The sequence below is a fragment of the Mandrillus leucophaeus genome, unplaced genomic scaffold, assembly GCF_000951045.1.
Source record: "Mandrillus leucophaeus isolate KB7577 unplaced genomic scaffold, Mleu.le_1.0 Scaffold855, whole genome shotgun sequence".
Classification (NCBI taxonomy): Eukaryota; Metazoa; Chordata; class Mammalia; order Primates; family Cercopithecidae; genus Mandrillus; species Mandrillus leucophaeus.
Genome location: NW_012109308.1, coordinates 1,210,117 through 1,233,916, shown reverse-complemented (window position 1 = coordinate 1,233,916; position 23,800 = coordinate 1,210,117). Strand labels below are relative to the sequence as shown.

Here is a 23,800-nt window from a genome sequence, read left to right as displayed (position 1 = left end):
TCCCAGCTACTTGGGAGGTTGAGGCACGAGAATTGCTTGAACCCTGGAGGCAGAGGTTGCAGTGAGCTGAGATCGCGCCCCAGCCACTCCAGCCCGGGCGACAAAGTGAGACCCTTTCTCAACAAACAAACAAAACACACTGTAGGTATAAGGCACCTGGTATGCAGTAAGTACCCAGCAACAGGAAGGAGAGTCACATTCAGAGAAGGGGACAAGTGCAGGGTGAAGCCCTCTGAGGGACCTGAGGGAGTCAAACAGGCAATCCAACCAGAAGCAAGTTCTGGTGAAAGAGAAAGGCTCAGATGCTGGGCCAAGAAACCTCTGTTCTTCTGAGACCAACCAGCTTGAGGCGGTGGAGGCAGGGGATAGGGGAAATATGGGATAGTGGTTAAGACCATGACCCCTGGGGCCAGACAGCCAGGTGCAAAGCCCAGCTCAGCCTGAATTAGTAAGAGGACGTTGAGGCAGTTACATAACCTCTCTAAGCCTGAGAGTCTCTGTCTGAAAATAGGACCAGCAATGGCACTTTGCTCTTGTGAATATCAGATGAGGTAATCTACATAATAAGTGTTCATTAAATGTAGCTATTACTATTAGAAGGGTATACTGAACTCCTGGCCTGATTCCCACCTTAGGAATGCTAATTAGCATCTTCCCATGATGTGGTCTTGTGAGAGGAGAACACTGTCTTTCGCAAAGTATGTTCACCTCCCTGGGATCATCTCGTTCTCACCTGATTCCTACCAAGTAAACAGGGCATGTGTTAGGAGCCTGGATTTTCTCCTGCAGAGATGTTTCTTCCAAGGCCAAGCCAACATGAAAGCCTCCAGGCTTCCTGATCCTTACTCAGATTTTCTTCTACTGACCTGAAGTCTCCCACACCTATGAGGGGCTCTCACTGTTAATTGGGGGCCATGGGGATAGGCAATGTAGAAAATGATGGAACAGTGTGATTTGAGATATATACCATTCTATACTTTCCCTCGAACTGGGCTCAGTCCCTGGTCACAATGCTGTCTGGGGGCACTTCCCAACATTGTTTTCTCTCTGAAGTGTTGAGGGCTAGGGCACTATCTCTGGCTTTTCTCTGACTGGTACTGAGACTTTTTTCTCCAGCCTTAGGAGATCAAAAATTTTCATCATCAGTACAGTTTTGTGAGATTCAGTTGCCTGCCATACAGCAGTTTTACTTTCACCAGAGATATATGTGTAGTTTCTGATTTTGTAAGCTACATGGGATTTACTATAACTACAGAAGCTCTAAGCCCATAAATGTCACCAGATATAAATCTTTGTAGGCTGGAAGGCATCTAGGTTCTTACAGAAGGAACACTGGATGAGTAGTTAGAGGGTCTGTGAGGTAGTCTTGGCTTTGCCACTTTTTGGGCAAGTGGCTTAATCTCTCAGGGCCTCAGTTTACCCAGCTGTGAAATGGGGATGCCGATAGTAAGCGTCAGAGGTGGTTATGAGGACTGAATTAAGCGAGGTGGTGTGTGTACAGGGCTTAGCGTGATGCCAGACACAAACCCACTCTGAATGGTTAGAAAGACTTTGGAAGCATGTGTTTTTAGCTTAGTGCCTCCGGAAGTTCTGGAAGGCTTCATCCCATGGAAAAACAAGAGAGTTGTGTGTCTTCACTCAGTTCTGGTTCATTGGTTATGCTTGTTTTTCTTTTAAAGATACATTCTGAAAGGACTACTGCGTTCTGTTTTCAAATGGATCGATTTGGCTGCAAGTACTGTCAGTCAATATTGAAACTGAGCTCATTCCTTTTCCATACCTCGGAAGCACACAGGGAGATTTCCAGTGCGAAGGGCAGTCTTCCTTTCCCCAGGTTCGTGGGGTTCGCCAGGACTCACGGAGTGTCTGTGTGTGGCCAGCTCTGGTGATGCAGCCTGCGGAGGGTCAAGGATCCACGGGAGAATCTGATGGAATCTTGTGAGAGGCATGACTTGCCATCAACATGCCGAGAGGCACGCAGTTTGCAATTGCAGGGGCTGGGGCTCCAGAACCAAATCTTATGAATCTGGCAATCTGAGGATTGGAAACTGTTTGGCCTGCTATAAAAACCATACTTAGGGCCCCTTCTGGGTAATCCTAGCTTGGATCTTGTTTGGCGGCCAAAGGACTGGAATGAACATAGAATTAGTCATTGTTATATGCGACTAGGAGATCATTCCTTGTTAGTCAGCTCCTTTCTGAACCTCTGAGGGTGATTTTTATGGCAAAGAATAAATGTCCCACTTGGGCATGTGTGCTCTGTGCTCACTCTCTGCTCAGAAAGCCCCTCCCACATTTCTGCTCTGAGCCAACTTGGAATCTTTCTTCAAGATACTCAACTGTCATTGCCTCCAAGAAATCTTCCCTGATTCCTCACCTGTCCTTGTGTCCTTCCTCTGTGCCCGACAGTAGTGTGTACACGTGTCTGTCATCATGTTGCATTGCTGTCATGATGTGTTCCCTAATGTTTCCTGCACTAAACTGTGAGCTCACATCAGGTTCAGTATCTGAGCCATTCCCATACCCCAGTGCTCAGCATGGAGTACCCAGAAGATGTTCCATTATTGTGGCCTGAACTGAGCCTCCTCCCCGAAACCCCCTCGCTCCAGACTTGTTCTCTAAGGCAGGTGCTCAGGAGTCTCTCTGAAGCCTATGCTCTCTCCTTTTGCCCAGCACTGCCCACCGCCCTGATGTGTTAGCTGCGGAAATTCATCAGAAGAGTTGCTACTGGGCTTATCTGAGCCTGCTTGTAAACTTTGTGCACATTCACATTTAGGAAACAAATAGGATTAATAAGACTGGCAGTGTGCAGTAACTCCAAGGCTGGTTATCACTTACAATAAGGCAGTCACATCAATGCCCTGGTGCACTCCAGTGGTTTCCAGAATGGAAGTAATGGAATTTCTGTAGTTAAGCGCCTGTCAGTCCGGTGGCTGGGGCGCTTCTGTGTAAATCTGTAGTAGAGAAGGAGCCATTATGGGCACCTGGCATGAGGGCTAGGGAAGGCAGGGTTGACCCAGTCTCTAAGACTGGTGGTAGCCTAGGGACCAAACCTGTGCAAGCACAGAAAATGGCAATTCTGTAATGTTTTCTCTCACTTTGTCTTTCTTGGGTCAGAATGCAATTTGCGTGGGAGCAGGGGACAAGCCCATGAATGAATATCGCTCCGTCGTGTACTATCAAGTCAAACAGCCACGTTGGATGGAAACAGTCAAGGTAATAATTGATAATAATAATAATAGATGTGAACACATGTCTAGTTCTTACCATGAACCAGGCACTGTTTTAAGTGCTTTATTTAAATAATTTATGTATTGCTTACAATAGCCATGTGAGGTTTGTACTAATATTTCCTTCATTTTATAGTTGAGGAAACTGTCACAGAACAGGTAAGTAGCCTGACCAGGACCACACTGCTAGGAAACATCAGAGCTGGGATTCAAACCTGAGCAGTCTGGCTCTGGGTCTGTGCTCATCACTGCAACCTGAGGGAGCAGAATACTGACTGGAGCAATTAGCATTTTTTTGTTGTTTTGAGACAGATTCTTACTTTGTTACCCAGGCTAGAGTACCGTATTGCCATCTCTGCTCACTGCAACCTTTGTCTCCCGGGTTCAAGTGATTCTCCTGTCTCAGCCCCTTGAGTAGCTGGGATTACAAGTGTGCGCCACCACACCAGGCTAATTTTTGTGTTTTTAGTAGAGATGGGGTTTCACCTTGTTGGCCAGGCTGGTCTCAAACTCCTGACCTCAAGTGATCTGCCCACCTTGGCCTCCCAAAGTGCTGGGATTATGGGCATGAGCCACCGTGCCCAGCCTTCTTCCTTTTAATGAGAGCAGGCGAGCAAGGCAGTTCTGCACATGGACCCTAGACCCAGAGAGTCTGGGTTCGTGTTCCAGCCTTAATGCTCACCAATGGTGTGACCTTGGGCAAGTCATTCACCTGCTCTGTGCCCTGGTTTCCTCATCTGTAAAATGGGAGCAATAGGTTGACTGTGGAAGTAAAAGGATTTAATAACACTGTCAGACAAGTCCTTGGAAGAGAGTACTTATTCAGTTAATACAACTCCTGATTATACTTGGCAGTTATCTCAGTCTGCAAAACTGAACTAGATTTTACATTCCTTCAAGATGCCCTTCAAACACTTGACCCTTGCCTATTTTTTACCCACCCCTCTACAAGGCAGTCTAATTGGTAGTGGCAGGCAGCTTTGCGCCTCTCTGTGTAGTTGCTGGGGGAAGGCAGAGGAAAGATATAGTTGTTCCAGATATCTGATGAACTCTCCCTCCAGGTCCTTCTCATATGGCATCTCCCCGCAAAATGTTCTGTGGAATACTAAGTGGTCTTTTATTAAAATAACATTTCAGGCTAGGTACAGTGGCTCATGCCTGTAATCCCAGCACTTTGGGAGGCCAAGGTGGGTGGATCACCTGAGGTCATGAGCTCGAGACGAGCCTGGCCAACATGGTGAAGCTCTGTCTCTACTAAAAATAAATGAATAAATAAATACATAAATAAATAAGTTGTGCATGGTTGCATGTGCCTGTAGTTCCAGCTACTCAGGAGGCTGAGGCACAAGAATCACTTGAACCTGGGAGGAGGAGGTTGTAGTGAGCTGAGATTGCACCACTGCACTCCAACCTAGGTAACAGAGTGAGACTCCGTCTCAGGGAAAAAAAAAAAAAAAGAATCATATATTAAATGTATTAAAATAACATTTCCTTATCAAATGTGAGAAACTTGAGAACAAATATAGAAGTTAAAGGCTTCCTTATGTCAAGTTCTTAGAGCCCTTGAGATGTAAATGTGCTCTGCAGATCTGCAAAAGGAAATAAGGATGCAGAGCACATCCCAAAACTCATTGACTACAGAGCATTTTCCTTTTTCCTAGCGTCATATCCTGGAGTTAGGATTCTGTTGAACATATTTTAGAAATTCCTGGTTTTAACCAAAGCAGGTAGGAGGCTTGATGGAGCAATGTGATTGTAAACAACATATGAGAATATATTATGTTTATCTTCATGAAATATCTAGCTAAATTCTGAAGCCAGTCATGAACATATTGGAGGGGCACAGGGTGACAGAAAGAACTTCTTTGACTCTAGGTTATAGGAGAAGTCACCATCTGTAAGGTCTTAGGGTCCTTGGAGGCACCTCTCTGAATCGGAAATGACCCCCTAGCGTGTGTCTGGTGGTATTGTCAGCCAGTGGAAATGGAGGTCTGGTGGGTGAGCACCTTGGTTCCCTTGATCACCCTTCCTTGGTGCAGGATGTAACCAAAATGGAATTGTCAAATAGTCCTCTTGTGGGTGGTGCCCATTTCATCAAGCTGCGCTGTTCTGCTCAGCGGTGAGGAGTGGCAGAGCTTGCAAGCCAATGTGAGCCCATCACAGGCTGCATAATGCCTGAAAGATGCCCTTTTGGGATAATTCCTTGACAGAAGTGACATTAACCACAAATATTCACATTACCAGATCGTCACACTAAGCAGAAAGGAATAACCTGCATTGGAATAAGGATGTGGAATCAATTCAGTGAACACTGAAGCTTGATCATAGCTTCAAATATCTCTGCCTTATCATTAGCAGCATTCTTTATTCCCCCTGGGCTCTGTCTCCAAACACAAGACGTACACATTACTTCCTTTTCAGCGATAGCTATTCAAACCCCAGCAGTTCTCCACTTGTTACACATGTTATTACTTTCCTCAGTGTGTCTCCTCATACCCATTGCCTTCAAATTGATGACCTTGTCAACTTTGAGGTCAGAAAGTTGATGTACCACGTTGGGTTTCTCTTCTCTGTTCTCTCTTGCACCTTGGTTATATTTCCTTGCTAGCCCTTGTCACAGGGCTGTTACACATTGCCCCTTGTGTAACATGGGACCATGAACTCTTTGAGTGTGAGGACTCTGCCTTGTATCAGCATGACCAGCACCCCACATGATTATAGTTTCTAGTGAACATTCAACACGCAGGGAAAGGATGAATTGGACTGCAGTTACCCGTGAGGCCCTCAGTTCCTTTGCTCTGCCTGAAACATGGACAGGATGGTGGACCTCCTCAGGCTCAATTCTCATTTTCTGCAACAGAAAGTTCCCCCAAGTATACATTTGTTTTTGCGTTTAATAGGCATCTGTACAGTACAAATTGTGTTCCTTTTTAAAAAAAAGTGTCCTTTTCTCAGGTAGCTAAGCTTCTCTGCATTGGCCTGAATCTCAGATTGCAGAGCAGCTGTGAGACTTTGGGAGGTGGCCTGCACAGAGCCAGGCTGAAAGCATCATAATCAGTGATGCCAGTGGGCCATTCACTGGACAGGGATGCCCAGGTGACCAGTGGGTGGTTGTCTTAGCTCAGTGTCCTTGGAATCAAAAGCATCTGGACATGTGTCCAATCAAGGGTGAGATGAGCCCTAGGATTTTTCCAAATATTATCGGATTAAAGCATTTTTATTAATTTGCATAAATGAGAATCCTCAAGCAACCCCCCTAACAACCATTGTTAATTTGCTAAGCCCTGCTGCAATTGCCAGAACTCCTGGAGTGTGTAAGGAAAATGTGCATTGTGCAGTTTGCAGTGCATCAAATCCTGTGCTAAAGTTATGTGACTTTTATATCAATTTGGGGAGACTCATTTTTCCTCACTATAATTTACAGACCTCTTTTCATTGGCTGGGAATGCAATTTGCCAAATGGATTACATTTGGTACTTTATTTTCTCTTCATAGCTAGTTCTTATGTAATTTATTTACAGTTCATCAGGCTCGATGGATGGGTTGTAAATCAGCAGGCCGCTCTCTCAGTTAAATGGTCAGGCTGCCGTGGAAGAGTGGGGGTGCAGTGGGGAGGGCCCTTTAACTCATTGTGTTCTGAGCTCTGGTTTCTGTCTGTTGAGGTGGCTGTCCCTATTGAAGACATGCAGAGGATCCATCTGCGATTCATGTTTCGACATCGGTCATCTCTGGAATGTGAGTACCATACTGAATGGCATCTCTGCACCTCCCTCTAAGGGGAGAAGAATGGAATAGCTGGGTGGCCCATGTATCATTTTCTTTCTTGACCCCACAATGCTATTTCCAGCTAAAGATAAAGGAGAAAAGAACTTTGCCATGTCCTATGTGAAGCTGATGAAAGAAGATGGGACTACTCTACATGATGGATTCCATGACTTGGTTGTCCTCAAGGTACCATGAGTTGGAAGGAGCTCTGCACTGAGGGGGGTGCAGGAAGCAAGAGGGTGATGGCAAAATTGCTTAGTGGTCAACAGCAGGGACCCCAGAATCACACACACCAGGGTTTACCAACTTTGTGGCCTCTTACAAAATCTTGACTTCTTTGGGCCTCTGCTTCCTCATCTTTGTGCCCTCAGTGAATAATTGTGAGAATTATGAGACAGCGCATGTAAACATGGCAATGATGAGTACATGGAAGAACTCAATACATGGAAAAGGTTATTGTTATGTACAGAGAGGTTATCGTTATGACCGTTATGTACTCTTGATTCTGTAAGGACCTCTATGGCATGTGTAGAGGACGTACAATAAACATTTCAGAGATGCTGCGTTGTAGCTAATGGAAAAATGTTAAAACCTGGGGTCCTGATCGTGTTGCTGCTGATTAAGCCTGTACTCATCTCACATGTCTTCTTGAATCTCAGTTTCTTTTTTCTTAAGCAGTTATGGCAATATTTATGACAACCCACTAGGATGACCCATGCAAAAGGGCCATCTAAACTATAAAGGGAGTGCAGATGTCCACTATTTTTATTTTTACATTATGAGACTTGTATGGTTTTTGAGAAGTGGAGAAGTGTTAGTCTGGTTTTACCTGCTGCTTTCCCACATGCCCTCTTATGACAACAGAATACATCTACTAGCACCTGGCTGGAGGCAAGTGTATGGCTGTGAGGTAGGGCAAGGTTGAGTAGCCAGCACATGGATCACACCATTGCCCTTGGCTTTCTTAGCCTTGTAGGCTGAAATTGCCCTTTTGCCTGTGGGATGCATGGCAAACACAGCCTCATCAAGGCTTCATCTCATGGTACTCTTGTACACTTCTCTGAGTCTCTCTGACTTTCCCAGAAAACCTCCTTTCTTCTGTACAGCCTCTGTTTTCTCATTTATCACACATAGAGTTCTTGGCTTGAAAGCCCTTCTTTCCTGACAGAATGTGAACTCCTTGGGGTCAGAGGCCCAGTTGCAGTCAATTTTCTTTTACCCCCATTAGGTCCCAGTTTCCTTGACTGAGGATAATAATAGTATCTGCTTCATATGATTGTTATGAGGCTTAAATGAAATGAACCAAGGCATATAAAACACTTGGTACCACTCCTGGTGTGGAGTAAGATAAATATTATCTTCTGTAATGCCTACCTCTAGTCATTCATTTTAGCATGCCAAGGCACTTATGTGCCTATCACTCTGCTATGCATTCTGTATGCATTATTCTATATTATTTGCTCAGGTATTCTAGGAAGTAGGGATGATGATTATCTTCAGTTTACTAATGAAAAATAAAATGAGACACCAAGAGGCAAAATAATGTATTCAAGAAAGCATAGACCTGTGAATGGCAAAACAGGGTCCAGATCCCAGCACATTCTTACTTAGTGCCTTTGCCATTAAATTCCTCTTTAAGCTAGATTCCTTATTTTGCTGGTGAGCATATATTATGATCTCAAAAAAGGATGAATTAAAATGGACTGTCTGGGAATTTTCAATTCCATTTTTATTTTACCATTAATGAAGTTCAGAGAGCTTTCACCTAGTGGATCAACCCCCTTTCCATTAATATGTCTTTGAATTCTTACCTGTATTGTGGAAAAACAACCGTGCCACACAAGCCAATGTCTATTGCATCTCTGATGATTTTCTTCACTCTTTATGACTCTCTTCACTTCACAGTGTCTAATTTATCTGCTGCAAACTCTGTGTAGCATTGGACGTGAAGCCTTGGCTTGGGACAGTAACCAAGTGTTGTTTCCAGGGGGACAGCAAGAAGATGGAGGATGCCAGTGCATACCTGACCCTTCCTTCTTATCGACACCATGTGGAAAACAAGGGGGCCACGCTGAGCAGGAGCTCCAGCAGCGTTGGGGGGCTTTCTGTCAGCTCCCGGGATGTGTTCTCCATTTCCACCCTGGTGTGCTCCACAAAGCTCACTCAGAATGGTAATGGGGGTCATCAAGAATTGTGTCTGTGGGGAGTGTGTGTGTCCGTGTGTGCGCGCGCATATGCATGTGCTTGCAGGCCCAAGAAGGTCCTGATATGGACAGTTAGGCCAGTAATGATACTTCTGAATGTCTGGACTCTATTTTAGTGGGCTTGCTGGGTTTGCTGAAGTGGCGTATGAAGCCTCAACTGCTACAGGAGAATTTAGAAAAGTTGAAGATTGTGGATGGAGAGGAAGTGGTGAAGGTCAGTGGGGCTTCATTTTGTTTGTATTCTTACACTAGTGACAGAACTCTCCATGTGGGTGGCTTCAGGGGAGAAACAAGGTATTGAAGGACATGGGGAAACTTTTCTTCCAACAATGGAACACATTCTCCCAAGTTGCCTTGAGGAATCTTTATTGGGAAATCCAGGGGAGTGACTTGGTTCAATGGCACTGAATGTTGGGTGCCAGAAGACAATGGTTATGTTCAATCTCTGGAAATAGATGAGCCTGGGTGTAAATCCCAGCTCTCCCACTTGCCAACTTTATGTGATAATATAAGTGTGACATAGTTCTCAGGGCTGTTATGAACATTCAAGGTGATAATATTTAAAACTTACTCAATAGTCTCTTACACATAGTACACAACAATTAAACCAAAGCATATAAAACAAAGTTCAATAAATGGTAATTATTAATTATTTTTGTTGTCATATGTTGATATATATGTATATGCATATATATGTATGTATGTGTGTGAGCATACATATATATGTGTGTGTGTGTATATATATATATATAGTAGTATGATCTCTTAGTACTACCCACACATCATTGTTAGAAATAAAAAGTATTCTTGGTTTCTGCTGCTTGGAGAGCATTATGTATTAAAGATGAGAAAGGGAAAGACATCAGGGCTTACATTTTAAGTGAAATAAGCAGAAAACAATGCAAATGTCAGATGTATTATTGCATCCACATGGTAGTGGAGAATAGAAAGTGTCTGAAGTGCAAATCTAATTAAAGCAACCCTTCTCTCCAGCCTTATGAATTGGGACAAGTGTTTCCCAATGGTCCTGGAGATCTTGTTTCCATGATACAGTTAGAAATTCCAAGATTAAACATCTTTATATGGCAGCTATGTGTTTTGAGGGATTATAGGAAATATTGACCCATCCTTTAGGAGGGAGGAAAATCAAGTTTTATTTAATTGCCTCTACCTGGAGAAGCAGTGGTAGAATTTCCAGATGCCGTATATGTATACCACTTCCCATCTCCCTTGTTCAGCAATGGCAGAGTAACTCCCCAAGACACCACTTATAAAGTCTATAGCCTTTTGGTAGCTTGGAGAAGTCATGGAAGAAATGAGACTTTTGTTGTCTTCCTCTTGCATTCTTTTTTTTTTTTTAAAAGTTTGTTATTTAAATATGATATACATATGATGCAATAGATAAGAGTATAGCATAATGGATTTTTACACACGTACACACCATGTGTACTCACCACCCAGAAGAAGATACAGGCCATTTTTAGCATTATAGTAGATTCCCTCTTACCCCTTCTCAGCCAGTAGTCCCCTGAGGTAATCACTGTCCTGTCTACCATCATCGTTGATGGGTTTTTGCCTACTCTTGAATTTCATAAGAATGGAGTAGTGAAGAGTGTACTTTCTCTGCCTCATATATTTTACTGAATATAATGCTTGTGAGAATCATCCTCATTGCTGCCTGTGGAAGTAGTTTGCACTTTAGTCCAGCTGTGTAGTATTCTCTAGTGTGAAAATGCCACCATCTGTGTATCCATTCTGCTGTTGATGGGCAGTTGGGTTCCTCGAACTTCTGGCTGTCATGAGTAAAACTACTCTAGACCTTTTGAGCATGACATGTGGTGGATGTGTGCTCTCATTCTCTTGTAGACACTCAGGAGTGGGATTGCTGGGTCACCTGCACTGTGTCTTGTTTCTGAAATAGTGTAACCTTTGTTATTTCTTCCAGTTTCTCCAGGATACTCTGGACGCTCTCTTCAACATCATGATGGAGCATTCTCAAAGTGATGAATATGACATCCTCGTCTTTGATGCCTTGGTAAGAGAGAGGGGAAAAGTGTCTAGTGACAACAGGCATTAATGTGTGTCTTACTGTGAAAATACTGAGAACTCGTGGCCCTCATGGCCTTTTTCATGAATTCTTTGGAGGTGTTGTAATGTTTGGCAACAAGACCAATAATGAGCTGCTGTTTCCTTTTGCTTCTTACCAGTTCATTTGAAAGCATGAGGCATGGTGGGTGAAAGGGGAATTTTAAATGCTGATGTCAGATTGACACTGGCTGAAGGTACATGAGGCTGGATACTGTAAATGATTGCCTCTGCTTTCCATCAATGTTGGGAGCTGGTCCCTGGCTAGGTTGTGAAGCACCCAAAATGTTTCCTAGCTTTCCTTTCACCTTTTTCTCCCCATTTCCTCCAACTCGCTAATCATTACATTTCTCCTACCTACCCAGAACTTTCCATGGTGCTATACCATCCAAATCTTCTTAGTCCTCCCCTATTGTCTTTTTGTCCTCTCCATATCTCAACTCAGATTTTCTCAGTGTTTTCTCAAAATAAACATAAGAAACATCTGCATTAGGGAATCAGTGCCCAACAAAGTTTTTATGTGTTAACCCCTCATGTCATGGATATTTGCGTTTTTAAAGAGGTTACTGAGAGACAACGGTGGCTTAATCAAGTGCTTCCTCAGAGAGTACCCTAGAATGCTAGCTCTCAGAAAAGATGTTTCATGACAAATATATGCTTTGATTAATTAATTCAGGGAAGTGTTGAATGTTGCATGACCCTTTTAGAGATTCACAATGTACATAAGTATATTAAAGATTCTAAAAAGTTTTGCAATAAGGAAGACAGTCTGATAATGATAACCTGACATTTCTCAAAACTTATTTGACCATGAAATCCTTTTCATCTTAGAACACCCTGCAGCACACTTCATGAAACGCTTTTTTGGGGAAGATGCTACTTTAATAAAGAGAACTCATTATGTATTACTGAGCTAATTCCTGGGCAAAGGATTTTAATGGGGGTTAAATTATGCCAGGTAAAGATGGCTTCCTGCCCTGGGTTTGCCCTGAAAATACTGCTGCCTTGCATCTTCCTCAGATTTACATAATAGGACTCATTGCAGACCGGAAATTTCAGCATTTCAACACTGTTCTGGAGGCTTACATCCAACAGCATTTCAGTGCAACCTTGGCTTACAAGTAAGTAATTGTGTACCTGGGGACTTCTTGTCTACTACCTTCTTGCCCTGCCAGGATGCCTAGGGCACAAGAACTTGAGTAATTTTCTTTTGTCACTAATCTGTGTGAGCTCTCCATTCTCTAACAAAATCTAACCTATGCTTGGGTTATTTGGATATCATTAAAAATGTGGAATACCCATAGGTTTGGATGAATGCCTTATGGTTGCAGTGGTACCTGGAACTGCTTATTCATCCATTCAGCTTGTGTGTTCTCATTTCTTGAGTGGACACCAGGACTTAAAGGCTACAGAGAAGACCAGGCATGGTGGCTCACGCCTGTAATCCCAGCACTTTGGGAGGCCAAGCTAGGCAGATCACCTGAGGTCAGGAGTTGGAGACCAGGCTGGCCAACATGGTGAAACCCTGTCTCTACTAAAAATACAAAAATTAGCTGAGCATGGTGGTGGGAGCCTGTAATCCCAGCTACTCAGGAGGCTGAGGCAGGAGAATCACTTGAACCAGGGAGATGGAGATTGCAGTGAGCAGAGATCACACCACTGCACTCTAGTCTGGGCGACAGAGTAAGACTCTTTTCAAAAAAAAAAAAAAAAAAAAAAAAAAGAAAGAAAGAAAAAAAAGGGCTACAGGGAAGAAAGTGCACATGCCAAGTAGCTCGGTCTGGCTTGGGTGTAGGGAGAGGGTGAGAGATAGGAGTTGATGCTGGGGAGTTTGGTGGGGACCAGATTGTGAACGGGCCTTGAAAGGCAGGCCAAGTAATTTGAAGTCTGCCCTATGGTAAAGAAGAAACATAGAAGGTTCCTAAGCAAACTTAGAGTTCTGTGATATTACAAGAACATGTTCTATAGAAAGAAAAAGCTGAAAAAAAAGACATTATTGCCACCATTATTCCCCATTATTCCCACTTGTAGCCTGATTGTGACCAGTTTTCCTAGTCAAAATAGTTTTTTTTCCTCCCTATCTTTTTCATTGCTGGCTTTTTATGAGCAGGAAATACTTATTAATTCCCTGTAATAAATATAATTTTTATGCTGAATTATTTTTTTGCTTACAGACGAGTAAGTGAGCTTGGCTCTACTACCACCTTTAACCTTTGATTGAATACCTTATAATTTACTGAGCAAACTAATTACCATGATGAAAGAGATGTATTTAGAAAATTTTATCCCTTATTCAGGAAATTGATGACAGTGCTGAAGACTTACTTGGATACTTCCAGCAGAGGGGAGCAATGTGAGCCAATCTTAAGAACGCTGAAGGCTTTGGAATATGTGTTCAAGTTCATTGTTCGGTCGAGGACATTATTTTCACAGTGAGTACTTGTTATGTAAGAGTGATTGATTAGCTCTGCAATTCCTCTGGGATACAACAGTATTTTTACTGTAGGAGAAACTCGTTTAAAAAATTATAACCAGCTGTCGATCAAAAACAGCTCAAGAATCCAACCTAGAGAGTAATGAATATGTAATAATCGTACCTCTAAGTTCATTTGGAAAAAAAAAGAAATCTTAACATGTTGCAGAGTTATTTTTTATCCAGTAAATGTGATTTGAGGCTCTTCTGTGTTTCATCTAACATTCTTCATTTGATTTGAAATACGGTGAACATTTTCCAGGAATCTATATTCAAGATTAGAGGGCCTGGGAGCAGGAAGGGCAGAACTCAGGGAGTTTGACGTTTATGTGGCTCTTGTAGGTTATACGTGGCCGGTAAGCTGGTATTTGCAGTTGACCTGTCTGTCCTTGAGATCCTAGTAGCCAAAAAGTGAACTGATGCATTAGAGTACCTTAGAAGATTTTGATGGTCAGTATCACAGAGGCCAGCTGCCTTTTTGAAGGGCTTTGGAGATGAAGGCATTCAAATGCAATCTACAAAAGAACAATTCATGTTCATCCTGGCCATAGGGCAAAGTTAGATAGAGGATTGTTTGTGTGTGATCAGGTTTGTTGTGTGTGATGGAAAATAAGAAAAACATTCAAGGAGAGTGTTGTCTGGATTCTTAGTGCAAACAAAGAACACTCAACTGAAACTGACTTCGGGAGAAAGGAGACTTTATTTCACGTCATTGAAAAACCAAGGGTGTAGTCGGCCTCAGGCATGGCTGAGTCCAGATGCTCAGTGTTGTTGGGATAGTCTTTGTCTGTCTAGATCTGGACTCTGCTTCTTTTTGTTGATTGTCTTATGAGGCAAGTTTTCCAATGCAGAGGCCACTAGAATCCTCAAGTTTACATTCTACCAGTGGAAGCAACTCTACGTTCCTTGTTGTCCTAGCAAAATCCTGTGTCAAGAACTGTCTTGGGTCTTGTGTAGTTGTGGTCACGTGTGCATTCCTGGAGTCATGGTCAGGTCAGTCACTTATGGTGTGGACTTGTTATGTTGGAGAGATGTCTTCTCAAAACAAACTTCAATTAGCTTGTGCAACACAGCAAGACCCTGACTCAAAAAATAAAAAAAAGACCATCGTTGTGATTATGATCATGACAATGGATGGGCTGTTAAAGCTTTATACTTGACAGTGCACCTGAAACAGGCAATCATCTGGGATTCTCTTAACACATTCTTTGAGATTTCAGGTGATGAATAGAAAGATGTGAGTGTCTTGAACCATGCCACAGAACAAATGTACTTAGGTCATTCTGAAAGTGAAGTGTCTGTTTCAGATTCCTGTGGCTTGTCATTTAGTCAAGTCTGAGTTGGGTATTCTTCTAGGTTTGAGAGATACTTGTCAGTGATTTGGGAAAACCAATAGGAGACTCCAGTGAGTCTAAGAGTGATTTTCTTGGAGGAGTTCAAGAATTCAGACATTGTAGTTACAGCGTAAAAGTCAAGGATATCTTATCCCATCTTCCAAGTGAGAATGTTTTATCTATAAGAAGAATATGTCTTTTCTACTTATCAGAGATTTTCTTCAGTTCTTCCTTTTGGTGTATTTATTTTATTGCTTCTCGCCTCTCCTGTATTTCTTCCCTTTTCCCTCCCTCCCTTCCTCCCTCCATTCCTTCCTTTCTTCCATTTTTTCCTTCCATTTTCAAGGACTGAGCTTCTTTACAAAGCCTCTTGCAGTGCCTGAAGCTCAGACAACCAACTGTGCAGATCCCCAAGGTTTCTGAGCTTGTGGAATTACACAAAGTTTGGAGCAGACTGTGCTTCCCTGTTCCATGTGATGGACACTAAGCAGCTCCCTGTCCTACTGACAGGCACAGAGAATCAGACTGCAGAGTTAGGATAACTCTCTAAAAGAGAGAAGAACCAGAACATGGTGCTGCAACAGGAGTTGCTCCCACTTGTCTCTGCTCCTCACAGATCCTCATGCTGCCCCAGGCTAGAGTACAGGGGGCAGCATGGAGTAATAGTTATGAGCAGATGTTCATGCAGGACAGACATTGAGTAGAGTGGTATCTCTGCCCCTATAAGTACTGGGGTTAGTGATTGAATCAGCCTCTCTGAGCCTCAGCATCCTCATCTATAAATGGGGATAAACCAGTTCATTGTGTTTCAATGATGAAATGAGATTATGGGTACAAAGTGCTCCATGCAATATCTGGTACTTATTTCATACATTTAATAAATGTTAGCTGGTATCATGTTTTCACTTAGGAGAAACAGCAAGGGTGCTTTTCTCTAAAACTCAGATTTAAATTATTAAGAAGAAATTCCAGGGTCTTGATTCAAGCTTAAAATTTGACTTACTACTTATACTATCCTAAGTATAGGATTTCTACTGTTTATTTCTCTGGAGGCAGGGATAACTTTTACCAGGTGTCTGTGCTTTTTGAGGACCACAGTGTGGGACTCTCCTGGCCCCAGGAATTCACCTTGGTCTACTGCTAGCCCTCACTGGGTAGTCCTGATTGTGTGTGTTGCTCTTATTTCCTCTGAGTGTAGTCAGGCCTCTCTGGCCAGAGCAGCTGTGGTGCCCAGGTCTCTGGCCTCTGCTTGCTATGCTTGGCTTTTCTTTGCATCCTGCCTTCTGCTCTTATTACAGACCTGCTTATTTGGGTCTTGCTTCCTCCCCCATCTCCATTTAACCTCTATCTTCTGCCTTCCACAAACTCCTCCTTCACCAGCCCCAGCCCCAGCTCATTTGCTTGTGAGAAACTTCCAGCTCAGAGGTGAAAGGCACAGTCTCTAGAGCCAAGGCTGCTTGGGTGTGAATTCTGAGTTGGAATCTTGCCATTACATTTACTAGCATTTACAACTTTGGGCAAATTATTTAATCTACCTAAAGCTCAGTTTCCTCGTATGTAACACAGTCATAATAGTACCTAACATGCAGGGTTGTTGTACAGACTAAATGAGCCCAATGGATGTAAGGTACTTACTTAGAGCAGTGCTGGTCACATAGCCAGTATACATGGTTATTCACGTATCATCTTCAGCAGTCTCCACAAAAATTCTACAGAGGAGCCCATTTTCTGACTTTATCTCCTACTACTCCTCACTCACTTTGTGCCAGCCACACTGGACTTGCTGTGGCTCAAGCTCCTTCCTTACTTAAAGGCCTTTGCACTCTTCCCCAGATCCGTTTGTTGACTCCCTCACCATTTTTATATCTTTGCTCAAACATTTCCTTCACTACCCTATTTAAAATTGCAACCTCTGTCCCGTGCACTGCTGATTTATCTCTTCCTTTTGGTCTTTTTTTCTCCCCATAGAACTAAACATGGCATACTATATAATAATCATGCTTTTGTTGACTGTCCCTTTCTTGCTAGAATGTCACCTCTGTCAGGACAGGAACCTTTGACTGTTTTGTACACCGCGGTACACTAAGGCAACTAGGACACAGTAAGAGCTCATTAAGTATGAAATTGGACACCATTTATAGCCCCCTTTCACAGAGAAGGAGACTGAGGCTTAGATTCAAGCTCAACGATCACACAGCTAAGAAATACAGCATAGTGAGGCTTTGCACTCTGCCTCATCTGATGAAGCAAATGTGAGAACCTGGTCATTTTTTCTGGGCCATGCAAGTGTGAAGTCCGGCTGGCCATGTTGAGGGGCTGTCCTGAGGGAGGGCGACTCTGCCTGGAGGGGTGGATGTACTGAGCGACATCCGCGGCTGCTGAGAGGCACACGGCTGCTTGGGTTTCAGTGCTAGGAAGCATGGTACCGTCCCTGAGTTCAGGAGGAATTCAGCAAACAACAACAACAACAACAACAACAACAGCAACCACAACATGAGCGGGAGCAGGCGTGGTCAGGAAAGGCATCCTTGCTGTTATAGTGAAGCTATCCAGGCAACTGTGACTTTATCTTCATCCCCAGGGAATGAATAAAGAAAAGCTGACATAGGACAGGCCAGGTGAGCTCACACTCCTTGGAAACAAGGCACTGGTTCGGGAGGGAAAAATTGCACTCTGTGTCCTGATGGGAGCTTCACCAGCTGGAAGCTTCATTCCGCTCCCTACCCCCGAGAGCCGAGAAAGCCTGCCCTGGTGTGCACAGTTCCACTGGCCTGCACTGGAGCTGCCACTGCATTAACAAGGGCGTCTTAGGAGCATGATTTGCAGCTCAGTGACACGTCCAGTCTAGCTCCCCTCACCCAGGGCCAGACATGATTGCCCTTTCTCTAATTGCCTTCAGCATCAATGTCCAGAACCCAGACACCAGCTTTCTGGTACTTTCTTTTGCCTTCTGTTTTTTTTCTTATTTGCATATTTCTTTATTCCGTGCCACCCTACCAATCAACCTCCACCTTATCCCCTCCCACCAGCTTAGTTTCTTCCTATGTAAATGTTATATAGTAGTTTACCTTCCAGGTCATGAATATGTTAGGCAGCAAGACTGTCTGAATAAAGCTCAGGGCAAGTCAATGTAGCTTGCAGTCAGAGGGAGCACATAAGCCTCTGCCTTTTGAAACAAATATGAATTTAACTCAGAGGTACTTGCCAGTGTGATTTGTTTTTATTGTTCATGTATGAATAAATATTAAAATGTAATAATCTGTTTATGCCGAGCATGAGCTGAAATGTCTGTGACATTGCGATTCCTGTTTCTTCTGCATGTAATTTGTTTGCATGTTAATGCCATTTATTTCTGTGTAAGCCTCTTTTTGGTTTTGAATATAATTTCACTTTTTGAAGACAGTAATGGCTTAGTAAACTGAACAATTGCAGTTAATGGAACTATTTTATGATAGCATTAGCTTGGCATCAGATCAGGATGAAAGAGAAAACTGTCACCAAAAGGATATCATCAAACAGTGACTTCTCTTTAATTTATTATTTATTTTATGAATTGCCGCAGTACTCAGGGAAAGCTAAACAGCCTTTCTCATGAACATATGTGAAAGTGGTTTGTCAACTGTTAAGTGAGTTGTGTGATTATAACATGAAATTGTGCATATGCATGAGCTATTTATTTATTTATTTATTTATTTTTCCTTTTTAAAATTATATCTTAAGGTGTAGGGTACATGTGCACAAAATGCACATTTGTTACATAGGTATACATGTGCCATGTTGGTGTGCTGCACCCATTAACTCATCATTTACATTAGGTATTTATCCTAATGCTATCCCTGCCCCAACCCCCAACCCCTGACAGGCCCCTGTGTGTGATATTCCCTACCCTGTGTCCATGTGTTCTCATTGTTCAGCTCCCACCTATGAGTGAGAACATGCAGCGTTTGGTTTTCTCTCCTTGTGATAGTTTGCTTAGAATGATGGTTCCAACTTCATTCATGTCCCTGCAAAGGACATGAACTCATCCTTTTTTATGGCTGCATAGTATTCCATGGTGTATATGTGCCACATTTTTTAATTCAGTCTATCATTGATGGACATTTGGGTTGGTTCCAAGTCTTTGCTATTGTGAATAGTGCTGCAATAAACGATATGTGTGCATGTGTCTTTATAGCAGCATGATTTATAATCCTTTGAGTATATACCCAGTAATGGGATCCCTGGGTCAAATGGTATTTCTGGTTCTAGATCCTTGAGGAATCACCACACTGTCTTCCACAATGATTGAACTAATTTACACTCCCACCAACAGTGTAAAGCTGTCTCTTATACACATCTAGATGTGTATAAGAGACAGGGTTGTGGAGAAATAGGAACACTTTTACACTGTTGGTGGGAGTGTAGACTGTCTCTTATACACATCTAGATGTGTTCTGGATATTAGCCCTTTGTCAGATGGGTAGATTGCAAAAATTGTCTCCCATTCTGTAGGTTGCCTGTTCACTCTGATGGTAGTTTCTTTTGCTGTGCAGAAGCTCTTTAATTTAACTAGATCCCATTTGTCTATTTTGACTTTTGTTGCCCTTGCTTTTGGTGTTTTAGTCATGAAGTCTTGTGCATGAACTTTTAAATAGTTCTCTGTTTTCTTTGCCTATGGAAATATTAGTAAACATTTATTGGGCACCTATTATGTGCCAGGCACTTTGTTAAGTCATGAGGACCCTGAAATTAGGAAGTCAGGCTTCCTCAAGTATTGGCAATGTAGTGGACAAGATAAACATGCATCCCAGCAATCAAATCACAGTTGCCTGGGATAAGCAATGATCAGTGATGCAATATCACAGCGGAGCCCTGGAAATGGTTCTTGTGGGAGCAGACAGATTTGAATGACAAACCCTTCCTTGGGAGGATCAGTAATTCTTCTCAGAGGAGGTGATATTTCAAACTAGACATTGAAATGTATTTAAGAAGCCAGCCTAGCGAGGCGCAGTGGCTACTGGGGAGGCTGAGGTGACAGAATTGCTTGAACTGGGAGGTGGAGGTTGCAGTGAGCTGGGATCGTGCCACTGCACTCCAGCCTGAGCAACAGAGTAAGACCCTATCTCAAACAAACGAACAACAACAAAAAAATAAAATAAAAAATAAAAAATAAAAAGAAAGAAAAGAAAAGGAGCCAGCCCATGGGACGAAAGAGACTCTCAAGTTCTAAATACAATCTATGAAATAGAACTTCCAATGACTCCTGCTACTCTACAGTAGCATTTATGAAGCCCCCACTCTGTGCTTGGCCCTGCAGTGCTTTTCTAAAAACTCCACCTCACTTAATACAACAACCATGCAAAGCATAGGTATTATGATGCTCATTATATAAAAGAGAAAACAAGGCTCCGAACGGTACAGAAAGTAACTCCAGGTCATACTCTAGACATCGGCGGGGAGGGATCTGACACCCAAGCTGAGGTTCTTGCCGCTGTGCCGTGCCCACACATGAACAGCATGTTTGTGGGGAAGAGTAGCTAGTGGATGAAGCCGTGGTGGTGGAGGGGCCCTGAGGCATTTGGAGAGGAGGCTTGAAGCTGAATTGTGAAACACCTTGACTGTCAGAGCCAGCAGCTTGACGTCATCCTGTATCCAGGGGGATTTTGATGTAGATCCTACCTTTTACTCTCAGAGAGCACACAGTGAGTGCCCCAATAGGTGTACACACTAAGCCATTGGGATCAGATAACAATGTTAAAATTATTTTATCTCACATGAAGAAATTAAACTTATAAACACTTAATTTAGACTAGCAGATGGATATCATTTATAAATAAATAAGCATCTATTGAGTTTCATGCTTAAAATGGAAAAAAACAAATTTCTCCTAAGAGCAGTTTGGAACTGCTGCTTTTGGCAGTGGGGAGCCACTGAAGTGCTAAAGCAGGGGATTAACATGATTAGATTCACGTTGTAGATAGAGTACTGGGGAAGAAAGGTTAGGTCGTGGAAGACGGGATGCAAAGCGAGAGATGGAGATGGGCTATCAATGGTGAAGCTGTTGCAATAATTCAGGCAAGAGCTCTTGAACTAAGGTAATCATGGTGGTACTGTGGAAGAGGAGGGGAGGAAGATAAGGGTTTACAGATGAGGAGATGGCCAGAACTAATTGAATATAGGAGTGGAATTCAAGGAGAGGGCCAAGCCAGATGATCTGACTCGACTTTCTGGTCCATTTGTCCTGGCATTGCAAACCAGCATGAGAAATACAGGGGAGTAGTGGGTTTTTATAGTGTAGTGGGCTTGGGACATAAAATATTTGAGGTGTTTATTGGCAGAGCCAGATGAAAATGTATAGCAGGCAGTTAGATACAGATACAGATTAGGAGTTCAGGAGAATGGAGACACAGTTTTGGTCAAAAGTGATCCAAAGAGACATTTGAAGCTATAGCACAAGGTGAGTAATACTATAAAACTCAGAATGAAACCCAGGGAGTCAGCCCATTGAAGGGATGGGTGAAAAGAGGGTCCCACTAAAAGCTGGATTAGGGACATAGGATAACAAGCAGAAAGGATTGTCGTTCCACGAACCAGGAAGGAGAGTGTTTCAAGGAGGGAGTGTCGGCAGTGTCAGGTGCTACAGGGAGGCCATGGGAATGGAAACTGATTAGAGGCATGATATTTTGCAACAGAAGGTCATTGTTGAGATAGCCAACCCTTTCCCAGAGCTTAGCATCTTTCCTAACATCTAGTCCAGAGGCCATCAGAGAAAGCAGAGGGGTCAGGGTTTGAAGTGCATTTGATTTCCTCTTATCTGTTTGTGAATTACCTGCATTTGGATTGTCTTTTTCCAGGGTGTAGTCCTAGACTGACTTCCCCCATCCATCCTTTAGAGTCTGGGGAAAATTTCATACTTTGCTCACAGCAAAGTGTAAGACACTGGTCTTGTCTGCTTCCACCTCCCTTTAAATGGTGCAGAACGAGGCTATCCTGTGCTGTAGACAATTAAGGGAAAAGCTGTGGAGGACACAGATATTCATTCTTTTAGGTTGAACTGGTAAACTATTTCCTTTGGTTGTTAACTCATTATTGGAAATCTGGGAGCTAGATTGCTGGTTGAACCCTTGCCTAAGAGCAAAGATGGCTGTTTCTGTCAAATGCTGAGGCTGACAGTTGCTCAGAGAATGACTTGGGCGGGAGAGCAATTTACTGAATAAACGTATAGATTTAGAAACTGCGTTTGCAAATCCCCTGTAACGAAATATGAACATACCAGATAAGAAGGGTCTAGTTTGCCCGAGGGGTGAAATTTGCCATGCTAACACAATTGTCAGGGATGCTGAGTGCAATTGGGATGACTAGATGTACTTTGTGATCTTCGTCAAATGTACTTGAGGCAGGCATCACCCCGAAGGAGAATTTGTTTCCTTAGTAGAAAATAATATATTGCTCATTTGTTGGGCTTGCTGTTTATTGTGTCTTTGGGGTGGAAGGAAGATGGAAAAGGACTTTATCATGAGGCACATATAGTCACTGTCCTTCAAGTCTCTAAACTGGTCCCTCCACCTGGCAGATCTACTCTCCCACATACAGGAGAGACATATAGCCTGCTACAGAGACACATTGATTTCATTCATTCGTGTATTCAGTAATCACTTTTGAGTCTTACTATTTGGCCAAGTTCTATGCTAGGAGACTCTAGTGAATAAGAGAGACGGAGTGTCTGCCACATGCTGCCTTTATGTTATACTGGGGGAGACGGAAAAACATAACGAAATGAATAAACCAAGTCGTTTCAAACGGTAATTAATGCCAGTGAAGGAATAAGCAAGTGTGTGGCTGAGACAGGGGTGGGGAGGGTAGGGGGTAGCGGAATACAGGGTATAGCAGAGTGTTGAGGCTCTGGAGCCACACTGCCTGGGTTTGAATCCCAGTGACTGTGACCTTGGGCAAAGTCACTTCACCTCTGGGCCTTAGTTTCCTGGTCTAAAGTGGGGATTACCTCAGAGTGTTATTGTGAGGGTTCTGAAAAATGTGATATTTATTTATTTATTTGTATTTTGGAGGTGGAGTCTCACTCTGTTGCCCAGGCTGGAGTGCAATGGCACAATCTTGACTCCCTGCAGCCTCTGCCTCCTGGGTTCAAGTGATTCTCCTGCCTCAGCCTCCCGAGTAGCTGGGAGTACAGGTGTGCACCACCATGTCCAGCTAATTTTTGTATTTTTAGTAGAGATGGGGTTTTACCATGTTGGCCAGGCTGGTCTCGAACTCCTGACTTCAGGTGATCCGCCTGCCTCAGTCTTCCAAAGTGCTGGGATTACAGGTGTGAGCCACTGCTCCCGGCCCCGTAAACTGAGATGTGAAAGATACAAATGAATCAGCCACTTGAGTGCTGGATGGGAGAAGGAGGTGCAGGGAGGAAAGCTATGATGAGCAAGCGCTCTCACAAGGTGAAGCTTTTCAGAAAGTTGGAGAAGACTGGTGCTGGGGGATGTATGGTGAGCACAGGGCAGAACAGGAGAAAGATGAATTTGGAGAGTGGAGAACAGGAGAAAGATGAATTTGGAGAGCGAGACAGAGGCTATCATTCAGGGATTATTCTAGGCACACTGCAAAGTCCTCAGAGGGCATTTAACTAAAAATGCTTGCATGTCAGGTAGCACGTATAATACTTGGGTGATAAGAAGGGTTTGTGTCATGGACCACATGTGTGTTGCAACCCCTACACGT

The 23,800-nt window shown here is 43.2% G+C and overlaps 1 protein-coding gene across 1 annotated transcript in view; it reads left to right on the top strand.

The window, feature by feature from the left end:
- DOCK2 (dedicator of cytokinesis 2) overlaps nucleotides 1-23,800 on the top strand; it is a 450,129-nt gene that overhangs the window by 67,175 nt on the left and 359,154 nt on the right. Inside the window, exons 15-22 of the mRNA XM_011968671.1 lie at nucleotides 3,118-3,216; nucleotides 6,893-6,965; nucleotides 7,078-7,181; nucleotides 8,983-9,166; nucleotides 9,316-9,413; nucleotides 11,145-11,234; nucleotides 12,305-12,405; nucleotides 13,582-13,716. Coding sequence (XP_011824061.1) covers nucleotides 3,118-3,216; nucleotides 6,893-6,965; nucleotides 7,078-7,181; nucleotides 8,983-9,166; nucleotides 9,316-9,413; nucleotides 11,145-11,234; nucleotides 12,305-12,405; nucleotides 13,582-13,716 — 884 coding nt within the window. The remainder of the gene's footprint in view (nucleotides 1-3,117; nucleotides 3,217-6,892; nucleotides 6,966-7,077; nucleotides 7,182-8,982; nucleotides 9,167-9,315; nucleotides 9,414-11,144; nucleotides 11,235-12,304; nucleotides 12,406-13,581; nucleotides 13,717-23,800) is intronic.